Raw genomic sequence first — 16012 nt, 5'->3', positions numbered from 1 at the left:
CTGCTGGTGTTCCCATAGATTCTAGGTAACTGCAGGGATCATCTAATGTGTATGGGGGTCTCCCAACTCCCCCCTGACAGCAGATGTTGGGGAAATAAGGGAAGGGATTTCAGCTGCCCAATGCCAGAAGAGTCTAACAGTGTCTTTCTCCTGTTTACTACTCGAATACAGACGCACATTGGTTGGCTGAGTTGTCAGCCAAATGAATTAAGCAAATAATCTTATTGCACAATTAGCGGATTTAATTCTCTTTTCTCTCCTGAGAGTTTTCTTAGATATATGTTCTTGTGTTGTAGGATTCTATGGATGAACTGAAGTTGGTACTAGGTGGTTCTCTTACACAAGTAGCATCAATACAAGAGTGCTTCATGCAGCAGAGTGAACCTGGACAATATGCAGGTAGGTTTCCAGAAATATGTGTTGGACCTACCCCACCAAAGAAGACAAAAAAAACAGCAACATATACTTGGTGGCACATTAAAATAACTACAGTCTCAGCAATATCACTACAATCTGTTTTCATTGTTCATTTCCCAAAGTAATGGCAGAAACTTAACATGATAAGTTATTATGGTAAAGAATCGTGATAATAAGGCCCATATTTGATACAAGATAAAGCCAGCCCTAACTGCATTCTTAGTATTAGAATTATTAGGTGGTTATAGATAGATGTATAGGTAATCATTTCTTTTATGAAGAATTTCCTTGCAGGACTCAATCAGTGTAGTTGCAATTGCAAAGGGATTGACCATCCCAGAAAGTCACCACCATACCTGTCTATATCCCCTTAATTTACTGTACATGTATAATATAGATGTGTTTTTGAGCAGGTGACGTCAGCAGACAGCTCTTGGGGCAAATCTCGCAGCTCAACCAACTACTCGGAGAACTCAGGGATGTTATGAGACAACAGGTAAATTGGATAATAAAATAATAATAAGGTTTATAAATTATATAAATATCAAGATAAGGGCAATATACTGGAATAGCTTATCCATAGGGCTTAAGATGGATCCTATATTGTTTTATTTGGATAGAACTGGAAAAATGGAAAGTATTTCAATTGTTTTATTTCTATATTAAAGGTGAAAGAGACCATGTTTTTGAGGAACACTGTTTCAGAATGCCAGGCTTGTGGTAAGTACTGTACTGTTGGTTGTATGGCGATGTGGCATTAAAAGAGTTATCCAGCTTCCAAAAATGATCTGCAGATATACCCACAGCAGAGCTAAATACTCACTGTTCCCTGTGCACCTTTTGCTTGGCTTTATTTTACTTGCTGCTCCTTGTATCACTGTTATTTACATTAAGTGAATTTGTGGACAAACTACATTTCCCATGATTCATCTGCCTGCTCTCACTTTCTGTGTACCCCTCCCTTCTCCACCCTTCCCAGCTATGAAATCACAGATAATAGGTAATTTTCCCATCTGAGATCACATGCTGATGTGATGTTTAAGTTGCTGAATGAACTGCTCACAGGGAGGGTCTTATGTTGCACAACTACAAGAACCTAAATAAAACACAAAATATACTACAAAAACTTTAGGGAATCTCCTAATCCATTACTAATTTATAGTTTGCTCTATTTTATCATTCTGTTTTTACTATATCTTATTTTTTCCTCCATTGAAGGTTTAACTCCAGACTATCCTAATCCAACAGAAGCTCCAAAACCACCACAACCTACTCCACCTCCAAAGCCTCGATGTGATGCAACGTCATGTTTCCGAGGTGTGAAATGCACAGAGACCCAAAGTGGGTTTCAGTGTGGACCTTGTCCTGAAGGTTACACTGGCAATGGTGTCATATGTACTGATATAGACGAGGTAATAAATCTGTAATAATATCTTAATGACAAGTTCTGCAATTTTAAGATGTTCTTTGAATTTCCATTATTGGTGCTCTACACCTGTTCTGACACCACGGCGCAACTGATATCCTGAAAGGGACATTTCCATTCAAGACCATTTATAGATATATATGTAGGATATACCATCAATGCTTGGCAGATGCAGATCCCAACTCGGGCACTTGCATCTGTATGGAGAACAGCGCCACATACGCACAAGTCTCTCCATTCACTTGTATAGAAGTTCAAAAAATAGCAGTTATGGTATACTCTATGCATATAGCGATGGATGCTGGGATGGGAATACCCCTTTAAGAACACATTCATCCACTTGAGAAGGGCATGACCAGGACATGTTTTCAGCCACAGATCGTGAAAATGATGTGGAGTTGAAAGGCTCACAGTTATATTCCAGTACAATTCTTTATACAATGAATAAATGAACTGTAAAGAGCTGCAATACCATTCACCGCCACTATGCAGTGTACAGAGCTGTACTTGTTCTGGTCCCTATTTTAGAGCACCATGGCCTCTTCAATCAGCTGACTAATTTGTATAAAAACTAAAGGACTTATATCTCTGGAATAGCTAAACAGATTTAGATAACAAAATAATAAAATGCTCAGGGTGACTGCGCCTATGAGATGAAAATGTAATTGGGTTTTTCAGACCCGGTGACAGATACTCTTCTACCTTTGTTTCAGTGATATCAGAATATTCCAAGTGATATTAGCATATTAGCTTTGTTTTTAGTGATAAGCCAAGTACCCAGCACTACAGGGACATCAGTACAATATTTCATTGCTCTCTATCCTTTATTTATTTCACTTTTTGTTTCAGTGCCGATTGAACCCTTGTTTCCCCGGAGTTCGGTGCATAAACACTATGCCAGGTTTCAGATGTGAAGCCTGCCCGCCTGGATACTCAGGAGCAGTGGTGCAGGGTGTTGGCAATTTATATGCCAAGCAAAATAAACAGGTAAATGCACATTGAAATACACAGAATGTAGAAATTGGTAGACAGAAAATCTGAGTAAGGTTCAGATGGGTGTGTTGCATTGATGATATTGTAAAGTTTCACAGGTTTTAACAAAAGATTCTAGGTTCACACGTGCGTTGGGATTTTTGTTCTTTGGGACCCAATAAAAGTAATTCCAATCCTCTTAAGAAGCGGTCACCAGTGGAAACTCATATAACCCATAGACTATCATGGGGTGCCCTGGGTTTCCACCTGAAAAATTCATTTTTCAAGCGGAATCGGGGACAGAATCCCTGTATGGTCCCCGAGTGCAGGTGTGAACCTAACCTGACCCATGGTTCACATCTGTGTTCGGTATTCTGTTCGGGCACTCTGCATAGGGACCCCCCAAACGGAATACCGAACACATTTGCAAGCGGTGTGCAGTAAAAGCACAAAGACCCCATAGACTATAATGGGGTGCGTGTGCTTGCCACGAGAATCATGTGGACAGGAAAGTAGATTGTGATGTACTTTCCTGTCCGCATGTTCCCTGCAGAGATCTCGCAGTAAACACACGGACCCCATTATAGTCTATGGGGATCCGTGTGCTTTCACTGGCACTCCGCTTGCCAGTGCGTTTGGTATTCCATTTGGGGGGGTCCCGATGCGGACTCCCCCAAACGGATTACCAACGCAGATGTGAACGAGGACTGAGGGTTATGCAACGCAGCACTAAAAGTGGTATCACTTTAGTCTATGTTCACGTGTCAGATTTTCTGATGCAGTGTCCGTCAGAAATCCAAGACTAAAAAGACCTACAAACCTAACATGCACTGACCCATTGTAGTCAATGTGGTCCCTCAGGATCTATTGATGTCTGTCATTAGACGGTCTGTTTCTCATCGGTGCAGATGTGATCATGCTGTTACTTTATATTTGACCTCATGGTCATGACAGTATTATAGTGCCATACAGCATCTATGGGGCTATACCGTATTTCTCCCTACAAATCTCTGTAATTGTTCCATCAGATGTCATATTATGGAGCTCTACCTCCTAGATAAGGGATCTCCATAATACAGAGCCCAATATTGCCAGGACACCAGTAGAACCAAGAGATGTACAATGTATAATAGTTCTGTAAAGACGTTAGCTTGTTATTATGGCAGCAGCATTTCTTTAGCAGTTGTTAGAAATGTTCCACATTATATAAGACTTAGAGTATTTTCCCAGTATTTTCGGTTCTATGGCCTGTCAGTCTATATGAGTATTTTCCCCTTTACAATATAGCAGAGACAGAGACATAGTGAAACACGTCTGACGGCTAGAGGAAAAATACACAGCATGAATGATCGTTTTCAGATTGATGGGAAAACCACAGCGTATGATAATATTTATGGAGGAAATTATATATATTCATTGTGGTTGCATCATTGAGAACTTTGCAGGAAGCCGAGCAGACGACATATGGCGATCATATGGCTGCATTACCTGACACTGGCTTCCTGTATAGAAAGTGACCAGACTGAGGGGGAATTGTCTGCTATACTGCGCATAGTTAGGAGTAATGGTCCATTTGTAGGAATGAACGATGAGACCTGGAGACTGATGAGCGCCAACAATATTGGCTTATTTTAGTTCTGGAGTCTAATCCTTTGTTGTATCTACGTCCTTGTATCGCATTATCTTAAGAGGTTACAACATTTTATGTTCATTTTATTTGATGATACAGTTGAGAATATTCTGCGCCCATGGTTTCCACCAGCCAATAAATCAGTGGTCCTTCTCTACGACATCTTGAGCCCAGCCCTAGGAATGTTAGTAGCTTCACAGCTAGGTCTCTTGTGGGATTGGCACCAGCGGGTGATTGTAGAAGGCAAAGTATCCGACCAGGGACCAGAGTTGTAGCTAAGCTTTCCTTCACTGTCCCAGCATCCCTCTTTCCTTCTTGGCACCCCTCTGACAGCCAGTACCCAAGGCACATGCTCCAGTTGCCCTCCCCCTAACAACACTCACATACCTCAACATTTAAAGGACAGATAGATGGACAGAATGTGCGGTGCAAATTTAGGCTCACCATCTTCCTCTTTGACCCCACCCACTTCCATTCATTTGTGTCCCCACACAGTAAAATGCCCCTACAGTCACATTAACATGATATGCCCCCCCACATTATAATGTTCCCCTCCAATTGCCCCTACAGTTTATCGTCCCCCTCCAGTTGTCCCTAGTTTAATGCCTACCCCAGTTTCCCCCACTTTAATGTCTCCCTCCAGTTGCCCCCAGTTTAATGTCCTTCTCCAGCTACCCCAACAGGTTAATGTACCTCCAGTTGCCCCAGTGTAATGTCCCTCAACCAGCTGCTCCCACAGCGGCGTAATCATGAAGCAGATGGCGTACTATTACTTCGCGCTGAGTGTATAGTCTTCCGACTCCGGTGGATTAACTCCAGGATACATTGATCAATAGCAATTACGGAATACAGGGGGTCTGGGTGCAGCAAGATCACCTCACCCCTCAGACCCCTTTGGATAAGATCGGGGGTTCCAAGGGGGTGCCATGGCAGCCAGGAGCTGGGGCCTTGACGTCCTCACTGCCTATGCATAGTTCCCATAAGAACTAATTTACAATGTTCTGAATATCATGTATTGCAGGACATTGCACTGAGGATCTGAGACCCCAGCTTTTAGTGGGGCATGTAAAAAGTAAAAAAAGAAATACACACATAGTTTATAAAACAGACTAGTAAACAAGCAAACAATAAAAAGTAAAAAAAATAATCCATCTTAAAATATATAATGTGAACACAAATAAATAGACAGACATGTTAGGTACCCCCACTATCCAAAAATAGCATTATTTATCCCATACGGTGAACACCATAATAAAATTTTTTTTTTTACAAACGTGACGTTCCGGTGCAATGTTTAAAAAGCCTCAGTGCAAACCAAAAACTGGACTAAACACGTCATATCAAACATTAAGGAACCTTTTTATGCTTAGTGTGACAAGGGGGTGTGGCTTAGATAAAATGGGTGTGGCTTAGCAAAAAAAAAAAAAAAAAGGGGGTGTTGATATAAAAACTTTTCTTGTTTCTCTACAGATCTGCCTGGATATCAACGAATGTGAAAACGGAAGAAACGGCGGATGTGTCGCTAACTCTCTTTGCATTAATACCATGGTAAGTCGCTTTTTTCACGTAAAGATATCATGTATGATTTTTCTTGGATCCATTGATTTGAATGAGTGTTTTCTGTCCAAAAGATGGACAAAAATAGCTCAGGCTTCCATCTGGGGGAAAACAGGACTTCTGAATAAACATATTGGGGGAATTTATCAAATCTCTTGCACCTTTCTTCTTATTCTATGGGGGGGGGGGGGGTAATGGTTTACACTGTGGGGTATCTTTTATTTGCGCCATTTACACAAATCGCATCACTTTGCTTATTTATGGGTGAAGTAGGTATGGTTGATTTAGAGTAAGGCCTCATGCACACGACTGTCTGTAGGCCGAAGCTCTCCCCATGGTGGGTCTGATTCTCCATTCCAATGATTATAGGGCAGGTCCTGACATCGAAAGAGAGTGGAACAGAATCTGCATTGAGGTTAATCAGATGGACAGTCATTGTATTGTCGGCAGTCAGCTGGGGTTCCTACAAAGACTTGTTTAGCAGAGTATCGACTTGTTTATACACAGTGTGCATGTTATGTCTGTATGTAGTATCGATATACGTCCCTTCATTAGATTACAACCAGTGTAATAAAACTAATATCATGTCATCCAGGGTTCTTACCGCTGTGGACCTTGTAAAGAAGGCTTTGTCGGGGATCAGGTCAAAGGCTGCAAAGCAGAAAGGAAAAGCTGCTGGAACAGAGGGCAGTACCCCTGCCATGCTAATGCCCAGTGTATCGAGGAGAAGGATGGCGACATAACCTGTGTTGTGAGTATATATTATATAGTTTTATGGATATAGGGAACTTGTAAGCGTGCCAACCCACTGCAGCAGAAAGCCAGGGCACACTAAAAGAATTCTGAATCTTCCAATGTATATCATTGCCATGTGAACTGCCACCTATATTAGGATACATTCACATAACGTTTTTCTACAGTCCATTTACGAATCCGGTAGAAATGGATGCAAGCAGAAGCCAATAGAAGGACATCTGTGCGCACAGGGTTCTATGTAGAAAAAATGGATCTGTTGCTGTACTTTTTGTTTTTTATCTGACAAAAAAGTAGTCTGCCAGGTTCACACCACTTGGGGAGCTGAAAAACAGAAACCCTATCTGCTATGCTACCTATGGAAACCTGCAAACCCCATAGACATTAATGGGGTCTGCAAGGAGCTTGCAGGACTTTTCTCTCTGCTGATTTTAAGTGGAATCTGGGACGGAGTGCATGAACGCTAATGTGAACCGGAGAAGAATAGTTACTTACGCTAAATTCATACTAATGTTTGAGTCAATTCACCTATAATTCCACTTAACACAGACAGAGAGAAGACTATAGTCTGTAGATAGATCCAGATGCGCAGGTTTCTATGGGTCACTGCTTTCTACACGAATAGGGTTTCCGTTTTTTTGGGTCCCCAAGCGAACCTGAAGGACAGAAACCTGAACACTAGTGTGAACTTAGCATTTCCTATATTCATACATGCATCAGAAGTAGCGTCAAGAGCCTTTTTCTCAGTTTCTATCCAAAATAGCAGGTGAAATAGCCCTGCATGCATGAGCACTTCATCTGGTGTATGGAAGGACAATATAATGGATACCTGATGGACAATAAATGATGAAACATTAAAGCTAAAGTCAAGTGGACTCTGTACATAAGAGATGCCATGTATCATGCCTAATGTGAGGAACTGAAGAATATGTAGAGAATTCCAATGGTCCCTTTGTAAGCGCTTTCCTGACATCTAGTGGTGATAACTGGAATTGAACACAAAAGATGTAAAAACTAATTCTGAATGATATTATTATTATTATTATTATTATTATTATTATTATTATTATTATTATTATATTATTATTATTTATTTATAAGAAAAGGCGACAACCTACAAGCAATCCACCATGTAATTATTTAAATCATTAAATAAAATTATTTAGAAAAATTTTGAAAAATAATCTAAATGATAAATGAAGATAAATAACTAGTTAGAGAAAAACTTCAATAGTTTTTATCAAAAGATAAATTATTTAGAATAAGGCTACGAGTGTTCACATCTGCTTCAGATTTTTCATTAGGTCTTCCATTCCCGATTCTATCAATGGGTTCTGTTGAACTTCATTTGTGCCAGGAATATGATGGATCCTGTAATGGAACAGAAGACTGGAGAAGTAAATACAGCCTATAAAAATGAGTTTCCCTACATGTGTAACATGAATTTTATCCATTTTCATCCTTAGGTCTATTTTTTTTAAATTATTATTATTTCATCTGTCTGTTTTTAATGTCTGTTTGTCCCTTTGGCTGTTGTCATCAGCCATCGGCATCCGAGTAATGGTTGTTAGGAATAAATAAGTGTGTCTGGTCGAAGACCACCGAAGTTTAACGTTAAAAATGGTTAACAAATGGATGTTAAAAATGGTCACAAAGCTGGGAAATGAATGAAAAATATGTGACACGTGGATGGAAAATGGCTGTTAAAAATGGGCCGTTTCTTCCTTTTCAACAGATATTTATTACAATTATCGATACAAAAATGAGGATTTGGTCTGAAGTTTTTCTGAAGTCCTACACAGGAGTCACACATTGCTAAAACCCGTATACTAGGCTGTAACTATTTGTGGTGCTTGTAAACTAAGGATAATAGAGTAAGGCAAGTGCCTTCCCTCCACGTGGCCAAATGATACTACATGCAATAGATATACATATAGTTGGTGGGATACAGGGTTAATAGATGATAACCTCTCTCCTCTACTCTTTGTCTTCACTACAGTGCGCAGTCGGCTGGGCTGGTAATGGATACGTCTGTGGGAAAGACACCGATATTGATGGATACCCCGATGAAGCACTTCTGTGCAGTGATTCAAAGTGCAAGAAGGTTAACCATTTCTATTCCTAAACAGTAGTCAAAACATTCAGGAAAAAAAAGTCAGATCCTAAAGGCCCAGGGACATGTTATTACAGATCCATCACAGTGAATAGCAGACAGACTCATTCAATCGCCCCATACACATGGCTGCATCTTTTACGGATCCATGTGTGGGCTGTAGGATGGAGCTCTGAAAAATGGAGCAGGTCCTATTCCTGTCTGTGTATTCTATTGATATGATCTGTGTAAATCCTACTAATATTATAAAGGTGAAAGTTTATGTGTTTGGTTGTGGGTTTGTGTGTTTGGATATTTGTTCCGCAATCACAGCCAAACGGCTGAACGGATTTAGGTGAGATTTCACACTTACCTAGTTATTCACTAGGAAGGAAAGATAGGCGACTTCTTAGGTCCCACACTCACTCGGAATCCCGACCGCGACCGGCTAACGTTCTCTCTGCCTCAGGGTGGTAGGGTGGAGGATCGCAAGCCGGGGTCACACAGGGGTAGGGAAGCGAGCCAGGGCCCTGCAGTGGGGAAGGGGGGTGGTTTGGGGGGAGCCGGGGTTGCAGGGGGGTAACGGGAAGCTGGGGTCGGGTTTGGGAGGGGGGTAGGCTGGGGTCGCAGCGGGGGCCCAGGGTCGCGCGTCGAGAGGAGGGGAGGCCCGGGTCGCGATGGTCACAGGGCAATAGGGGGCGGCTGGGGCCGCGCTGCAGGTGTGTCGGGCAGGGACGCGGACGAAGTCGCAGGTATTGCTAGTACAGACATATGTTCATTTATCTATATATGCCTAAATCTGACTAACACTAGAATAACCAATTTTAATTTTATCTCCCCCACTTTCTAATATAATATATATTTTTCTCTCTCAGGACAATTGCATGTATGTTCCCAACTCCGGCCAGGAAGACACTGACAAGGATGGTATAGGAAATGCCTGTGATGATGACGCAGATGGAGATGGTATCATGAACGAGCAGGTAACTTGGACCTTATTGAATGGTACAGTAAATACAAATTAGAATGTACTTCTGTATTCCCAGTACCCATAGGGTGGTTATCATTTTATCATACAGGACAGATTACGTGAGATACCTGAGATTGCACTATACAGACCAGGTACAATGAGGGAGATTTGCAGAGCAAAATGTCCAAGACTTGAGTAAAAAAAAAGGGAGAAAAGTGTCTTGATGAAAGGTTATAGATAAGAAGAGTTGTAAAAATGGCCAATATTTTGGTGCACAGTAATGTTGTAAAGCATATCTACCCAACAGAATAAGAATATTAAGTGTCTTAGGCTAGGGTCACACCTGCGCCCGGTCTCCATTCAGGGATTCTGTCCCCAAATTCGCTTGAAAAATGTGGAGAGAACTCCTGTGAATAGCATTTTTCTCCATACATTTCAGGCGGAAACCCAGCAGATTCCATCATAGTCTGTGTAGTCCGTGGGTTTCTGCAGGTCACAGCTTTTTAAATCACTTGGGGTTTTGTTTTTTGGGTCCCCAAGCAGACGCAAATAACGGAAACCTGAATGCAGGTGTGAACCTAGCGTAATGTGCAGAAAAATGAGCCAAATGTATCGTACAATGTGTGCAGAAGGTCTTGGGCCCCAGTGCTATAACAGGGGATGTACTTACCATGTGCTCTGTATAATCCTGGGGTCTTAATATGCTGTATTGAGACCTTTGGGTCCCTTCAACCTCCAGGGCCCAGTAATGGTTGTCACTAGAGATGAGCGAGTACTATTCGAAACGGCAGTTTCAAATAGCATGCTCCATAGGAATGAATGGACGCAGCCGGGGCCGGCGTCCTGCCGCTTAACACCCTGCGCGCCAGCCGCTCCCATTCATTCCTATGGGAGTGTGCTATTTGAAACTGCTGTTTCGAATAGTACTTGCTCTTCTCTAATTGTCACCTCTGCACTTCCTATGGTTATGCCCATGAGTAATAAATTTGGTTCAGTCCAATTTTACCTATAATAATCTGGATTTATGTGGGCTGGTTTTACCACCATGTCCAGTTATCGCTATACGAGCGACATCACTTTCTGTGTAATAATTTGATTGATAGATCCTACTCAGTGCTACAACCAGAGATAGGAGACAAATGATCTGTTTTGGAGAATCCTCTATTCTTTATTTGCTCCTCTCTTGTATTGTTGAACTTATTATAAAGGGGTCTATTAAAAAAGCTGGCCATTTAAAGGGTGACTATGTAATACACACCCTGGCTGAATCTGCTAAAGTGAGAATTGCTAATATTTAGGGATCTTCCTCCATCTAAGATATTTACATCTCATAGGAGGAACATATGGGCAGGTGCTTTCCACCATCGATGATCAGTCCTACAAATTAACCTATTTTATAACACAAAGCTCATATTGATAAATATGTTATATAGCACGTCAAATATACCATCTATCATTACTGAATAGTGCTGTTTTTATTATTGGTCTGAAATCACCTCCATTCTCAGGATCGGTCAGCTATGTATCCCCCTATCTTATGGACAGAGAATAACTACTCATTGTGCCGTTACTCCTGTAAGCAAGCAGGCTGTAACAGTTTTGTAACTCTCTACATAAGAACAAGGGGCACAATCTGAAATGAGTTGGGGGAAGCTCAGAAGCAACGTCAGGAAATATTATTTCACTGAAAGTAACTGAGTATTGGTAGAAACTTCCAACAGATATAGTTGGGACCAGTGTACAGTGAATGTGAATGTAAGCATGCCTGGGATAAATGCATGTCTATATACAGTGCCTACAAGTAGTATTCAACCCCCTGCAGATTTAGCAGGTTTGATAAGATGCAAATAAGTTAGAGGCTTCATACTTCAAACAAGAGCAGGATTTATTAACAGATGCAAACCAAAAAGTTATGTTGCTCAGTTAAATTTTAATAAATTTTAAACATAAAAGTGTGGGTCAATTATTATTCAACCCCTAGGTTTAATATTTTGTGGAATAACCCTTGTTTGCAATTACAGCTAATAATCGTCTTTTATAAGACCTGATCAGGCTGGCACAGGTCTCTGGAGTTATCTTGGCCCACTCCTCCATGCAGATCTTCTCCAAGTTATCTAGGTTCTTTGGGTGTCTCATGTGGACTTTAATCTTGAGCTCCTTCCACAAGTTTTCAATTGGGTTAAGGTCAGGAGACTGACTAGGCCACTGCAACACCTTGATTTTTTCCCTCTTGAACCAGGCCTTGGTTTTCTTGGCTGTGTGCTTTGGGTCGTTGTCTTGTTGGAAGATGAAATGACGACCCATCTTAAGATCCTTGATGGAGGAGCGGAGGTTTTTGGCCAAAATCTCCAGGTAGGCCGTGCTATCCATCTTCCCATGGATGCGGACCAGATGGCCAGGCCCCTTGGCTGAGAAGCAGCCCCACAGCATGATGCTGCCACCACCATGCTTGACTGTAGGGATGGTATTCTTGGGGTCGTATGCAGTGCCATCCAGTCTCCAAACGTCACGTGTGTGGTTGGCACCAAAGAGCTCGATCTTGGTCTCATCAGACCAGAGAACCTTGAACCAGTCTGTCTCAGAGTCCTCCAAGTGATCATGAGCAAACTGTAGACGAGCCTTGACATGACGCTTTGAAAGTAAAGGTACCTTACGGGCTCGTCTGGAACGGAGACCATTGCGGTGGAGTACGTTACTTATGGTATTGACTGAAACCAATGTCCCCACTGCCATGAGATCTTCCCGGAGCTCCTTCCTTGTGGTCCTTGGGTTAGCCTTGACTCTTCGGACAAGCCTGGCCTCGGCACGGGAGGAAACTTTCAAAGGCTGTCCAGGCCGTGGAAGGCTAACAGTAGTTCCATAAGCCTTCCACTTCTGGATGATGCTCCCAACAGTGGAGACAGGTAGGCCCAACTCCTTGGAAAGGGTTTTGTACCCCTTGCCAGCCTTGTGACCCTCCACGATCTTGTCTCTGATGGCCTTGGAATGCTCCTTTGTCTTTCCCATGTTGACCATGTATGAGTGCTGTTCACAAGTTTGGGGAGGGTCTTAAATAGTCAGAAAAGGCTGGAAAAAGAGAGAATTAATCCAAACATGTGAAGCTCATTGTTCTTTGTGCCTGAACTACTTCTTAATACTTTAGGGGAACCAAACAGAATTCTGGTGGTTTGAGGGGTTGAATAATAAATGACCCTCTGAATAAACTTTTCACAATTTAAAAAAAAATTAAAGAAATAACATTCTTTTTTGCTGCAGAGCATTTCACACTTCCAGGCTGATCTACAGTCCAAATGTCACAATGCCAAGTTAATTCCGAATGTGTAAACCTGCTAAATCTGCAGGGGGTTGAATACTACTTGTAGGCACTGTATATATAATATAGTCATAGAATAATATAAGGGCAGACTAGATGGACCGTATGGTCTTTTCCTACTGACAATCATCTGTTTCTATTTGATCTATGAGGACAGGATCTCCCTACAGGATGAAGTTTTTTTCCGTAGGTTCTCAATGAGACCAGTTGTCCCCTGGATGACCATTTTTTTTCTCTTCAGGATAACTGTGTACTAGTCGCCAACATCAACCAGAAAAATAGCGATCAGGATATCTTTGGAGACGCCTGTGATAACTGCCGGTATAAGCTCAATAATGACCAGAGAGACACAGACAATGACGGGGATGGTGACGCCTGTGATGATGATATGGATGGAGATGGTAAGTAGATGATGACATTCCTTGAACTATATCCTGTATTTCCAGTAACAGATATATACTTTGGTATGGTCCAAAAATGACCCTGTTGACCCAATGCATGTTATAAAAGGTATCAAGAACTTCCTGGACAACTGTCAGCGTGTCCCTAACATAGATCAGAAGGACAAGGATGGAGATGGTGTTGGTGATGCCTGTGACAGCTGTCCTGATATTATTAATCCAAATCAGGTTAGTGCTGAAGTATATGAAGATTGGACCTGAAGCTAAGAGGTTTCTCAGAACTGTGACAGGTCAGGTTCTTTTGACCCCCAACTCACAGGCATGTGATACGTACCTTGTAGACTATGTGTAGCGGTTAAAGGGGCTTTGCATGACTAATATCCATGACCTTTCCTTAGTAGAGTTCATCAATATCAAATGTCTGGTTACTGCAGCTCAGCCCCATTCAAGTGAATAGGAGAGAGCCGTAGCTTCATTCACAGCCATTATACAACGTACAAAGCTGTGTCTGCTTATGGGTGTTGTGGCCCAACTTGCTGTTCAGTGGGGATGTGACCGCCCGTGATCCCCACCAATCACAAGAACAGGGGTGTTTTGTCTAATGACCCCCCTACCCAAATAGGAAACTTAAATAAGAAGGATATCATTATGTAGCCTATATACATGTCACCGTGGCAGTGTATGATGTGTCTCCTCTTGTCTCCATAGTCAGATATTGATAATGACCTTGTGGGAGATTCCTGTGACACTAACCAAGACAGGTACAGTATATTTATCATCAGTCTCATACTATATGTCGTGTAACAAATGCATGAAACCTTCTAATGTCCATGTGAATCAGACTTTATACTGAGCTTCGCCAATGTGCAAGTCTGCGGTTGTCGTCAAGCAATAAAATAGCTAGACTTGGACCCAATATGATAAATCTCCAGCATACTTGTCTTTGGGCTGATATTTGGCTGAGTGGTACTTCATGCTTTTGGCCACTAGATGGCGTAAATACATAATAAAATCCTTCTTTCTTTTACTGAAGGTTCTCCAAAGGTATACATTGTAATTCCACCGTAATTGCATTCTAAAAAATATAGAGAGGAGAACAGCATACCATCACCATTGCCCCTGTATTTTGTTGTTATTTGGTATTTCATCATGTTTGCTTTTACTTGAAACCCCAATGTTTCCTGTTTGTAAATGGTAAATTAAGTATTAGTTATTTATTAGGGCCTTACTATACATGTGCTCTATAATAGACTGCATACTGTATATGTTCACTATAAATGAGATGTACACCCTAGTAGAACATATGGACATCATAAAGCTTCATCTCATGCTCCGGACCTTCTCTATAAGCTATGGCGCTATAAAATGTGTCTTCTACTATCTATCTGCACGTACTGTACATGCTGAATGCTGATATCTTTTGCGCAGTGATGGAGATGGTCACCAGGACAGCACGGACAATTGTCCTACCGTCATCAACAGCTCCCAGCTGGACACAGACAAGGATGGCCTGGGAGATGAGTGCGACGATGATGATGATAATGACGGAATACCTGATCTTATCCCTCCAGGACCTGACAACTGCAGACTAGTCCCCAACCCAGGACAAGAAGATGACAACAGTATGAACGCATTATGACTTTATTCAATATTCCCATAGATGAGATATCAGTAAGGATATCAGTAAGGATCCAGCTCATGTCACATCCTGCTGCATTAAATAGAACATGACATCATGTTTCCCCAATGAAATCAACATAATAATCCACCAAGAAAAAATCATTACTATAACCAGAGGTGCAACTTGAAATTCTAGAGCCCTAACATAAAATATGTGACAGGACCCCCGCCTACCCTATGCCTAACCTGTGGGCCCCTCTAAGGGTCCAGTGTCTGGTAGTGACTGCTGCTGTTGCAATCCCTATAGATATGCCCCTGACTACAATACCCTTTCCAACTGGTGACAGCATTCTTAAGAGGTTGCGTCCGGTTCTCCAGATCCAAACATTTTTTGTATGTATCCTACAGTCCTATGAAAAAGTTTGGGCACCCCTATTAATCTTAATCATTTTTAGTTCTAAATATTTTGGTGTTTGCAGCAGCCATTTCAGTTTGATATATCTAATAACTGATGGACACAGTAATATTTCAGGATTGAAATGAGGTTTATTGTACTAACAGAAAATGTGCAATATGCATTAAACCAAAATTTGACCGGTGCAAAAATATGGGCACCTCAACAGAAAAGTGACATTAATATTTAGTAGATCCTCCTTTTGCAAAGATAACAGCCTCTAGTCGCTTCCTGTAGCTTTTAATCAGTTCCTGGATCCTGGATGAAGGTATTTTGGACCATTTCTTTCTACAAAACAATTCAAGTTCAGTTAAGTTAGATGGTCGCCGAACATGGACAGCCCGCTCTCAAATGATCTGAAAACAAAGATTGTTCAACATAGTTGTTCAGGGGAAGGATACAAAACG

General features: G+C 41.6%; 1 protein-coding gene across 1 annotated transcript in view; it reads left to right on the top strand.

Moving 5' to 3' along the window:
• THBS4 (thrombospondin 4) overlaps window positions 1-16012 on the top strand; it is a 39887-nt gene that overhangs the window by 14956 nt on the left and 8919 nt on the right. The window contains exons 4-16 of the mRNA XM_075270131.1: window positions 297-399; window positions 831-913; window positions 1086-1137; window positions 1636-1829; window positions 2693-2830; window positions 5916-5993; window positions 6598-6753; window positions 8755-8859; window positions 9723-9830; window positions 13372-13531; window positions 13641-13759; window positions 14240-14292; window positions 14960-15153. Of these exons, the coding sequence (XP_075126232.1) occupies window positions 297-399; window positions 831-913; window positions 1086-1137; window positions 1636-1829; window positions 2693-2830; window positions 5916-5993; window positions 6598-6753; window positions 8755-8859; window positions 9723-9830; window positions 13372-13531; window positions 13641-13759; window positions 14240-14292; window positions 14960-15153 (1543 nt within the window). The remainder of the gene's footprint in view (window positions 1-296; window positions 400-830; window positions 914-1085; window positions 1138-1635; window positions 1830-2692; window positions 2831-5915; window positions 5994-6597; window positions 6754-8754; window positions 8860-9722; window positions 9831-13371; window positions 13532-13640; window positions 13760-14239; window positions 14293-14959; window positions 15154-16012) is intronic.

This window comes from Leptodactylus fuscus, chromosome 1, assembly GCF_031893055.1.
Source record: "Leptodactylus fuscus isolate aLepFus1 chromosome 1, aLepFus1.hap2, whole genome shotgun sequence".
NCBI classification, from domain to species: domain Eukaryota; kingdom Metazoa; phylum Chordata; class Amphibia; order Anura; family Leptodactylidae; genus Leptodactylus; species Leptodactylus fuscus.
Note: the sequence above shows the minus strand (reverse complement) of the source record. Positions and strands in the feature narration are given on the sequence as shown.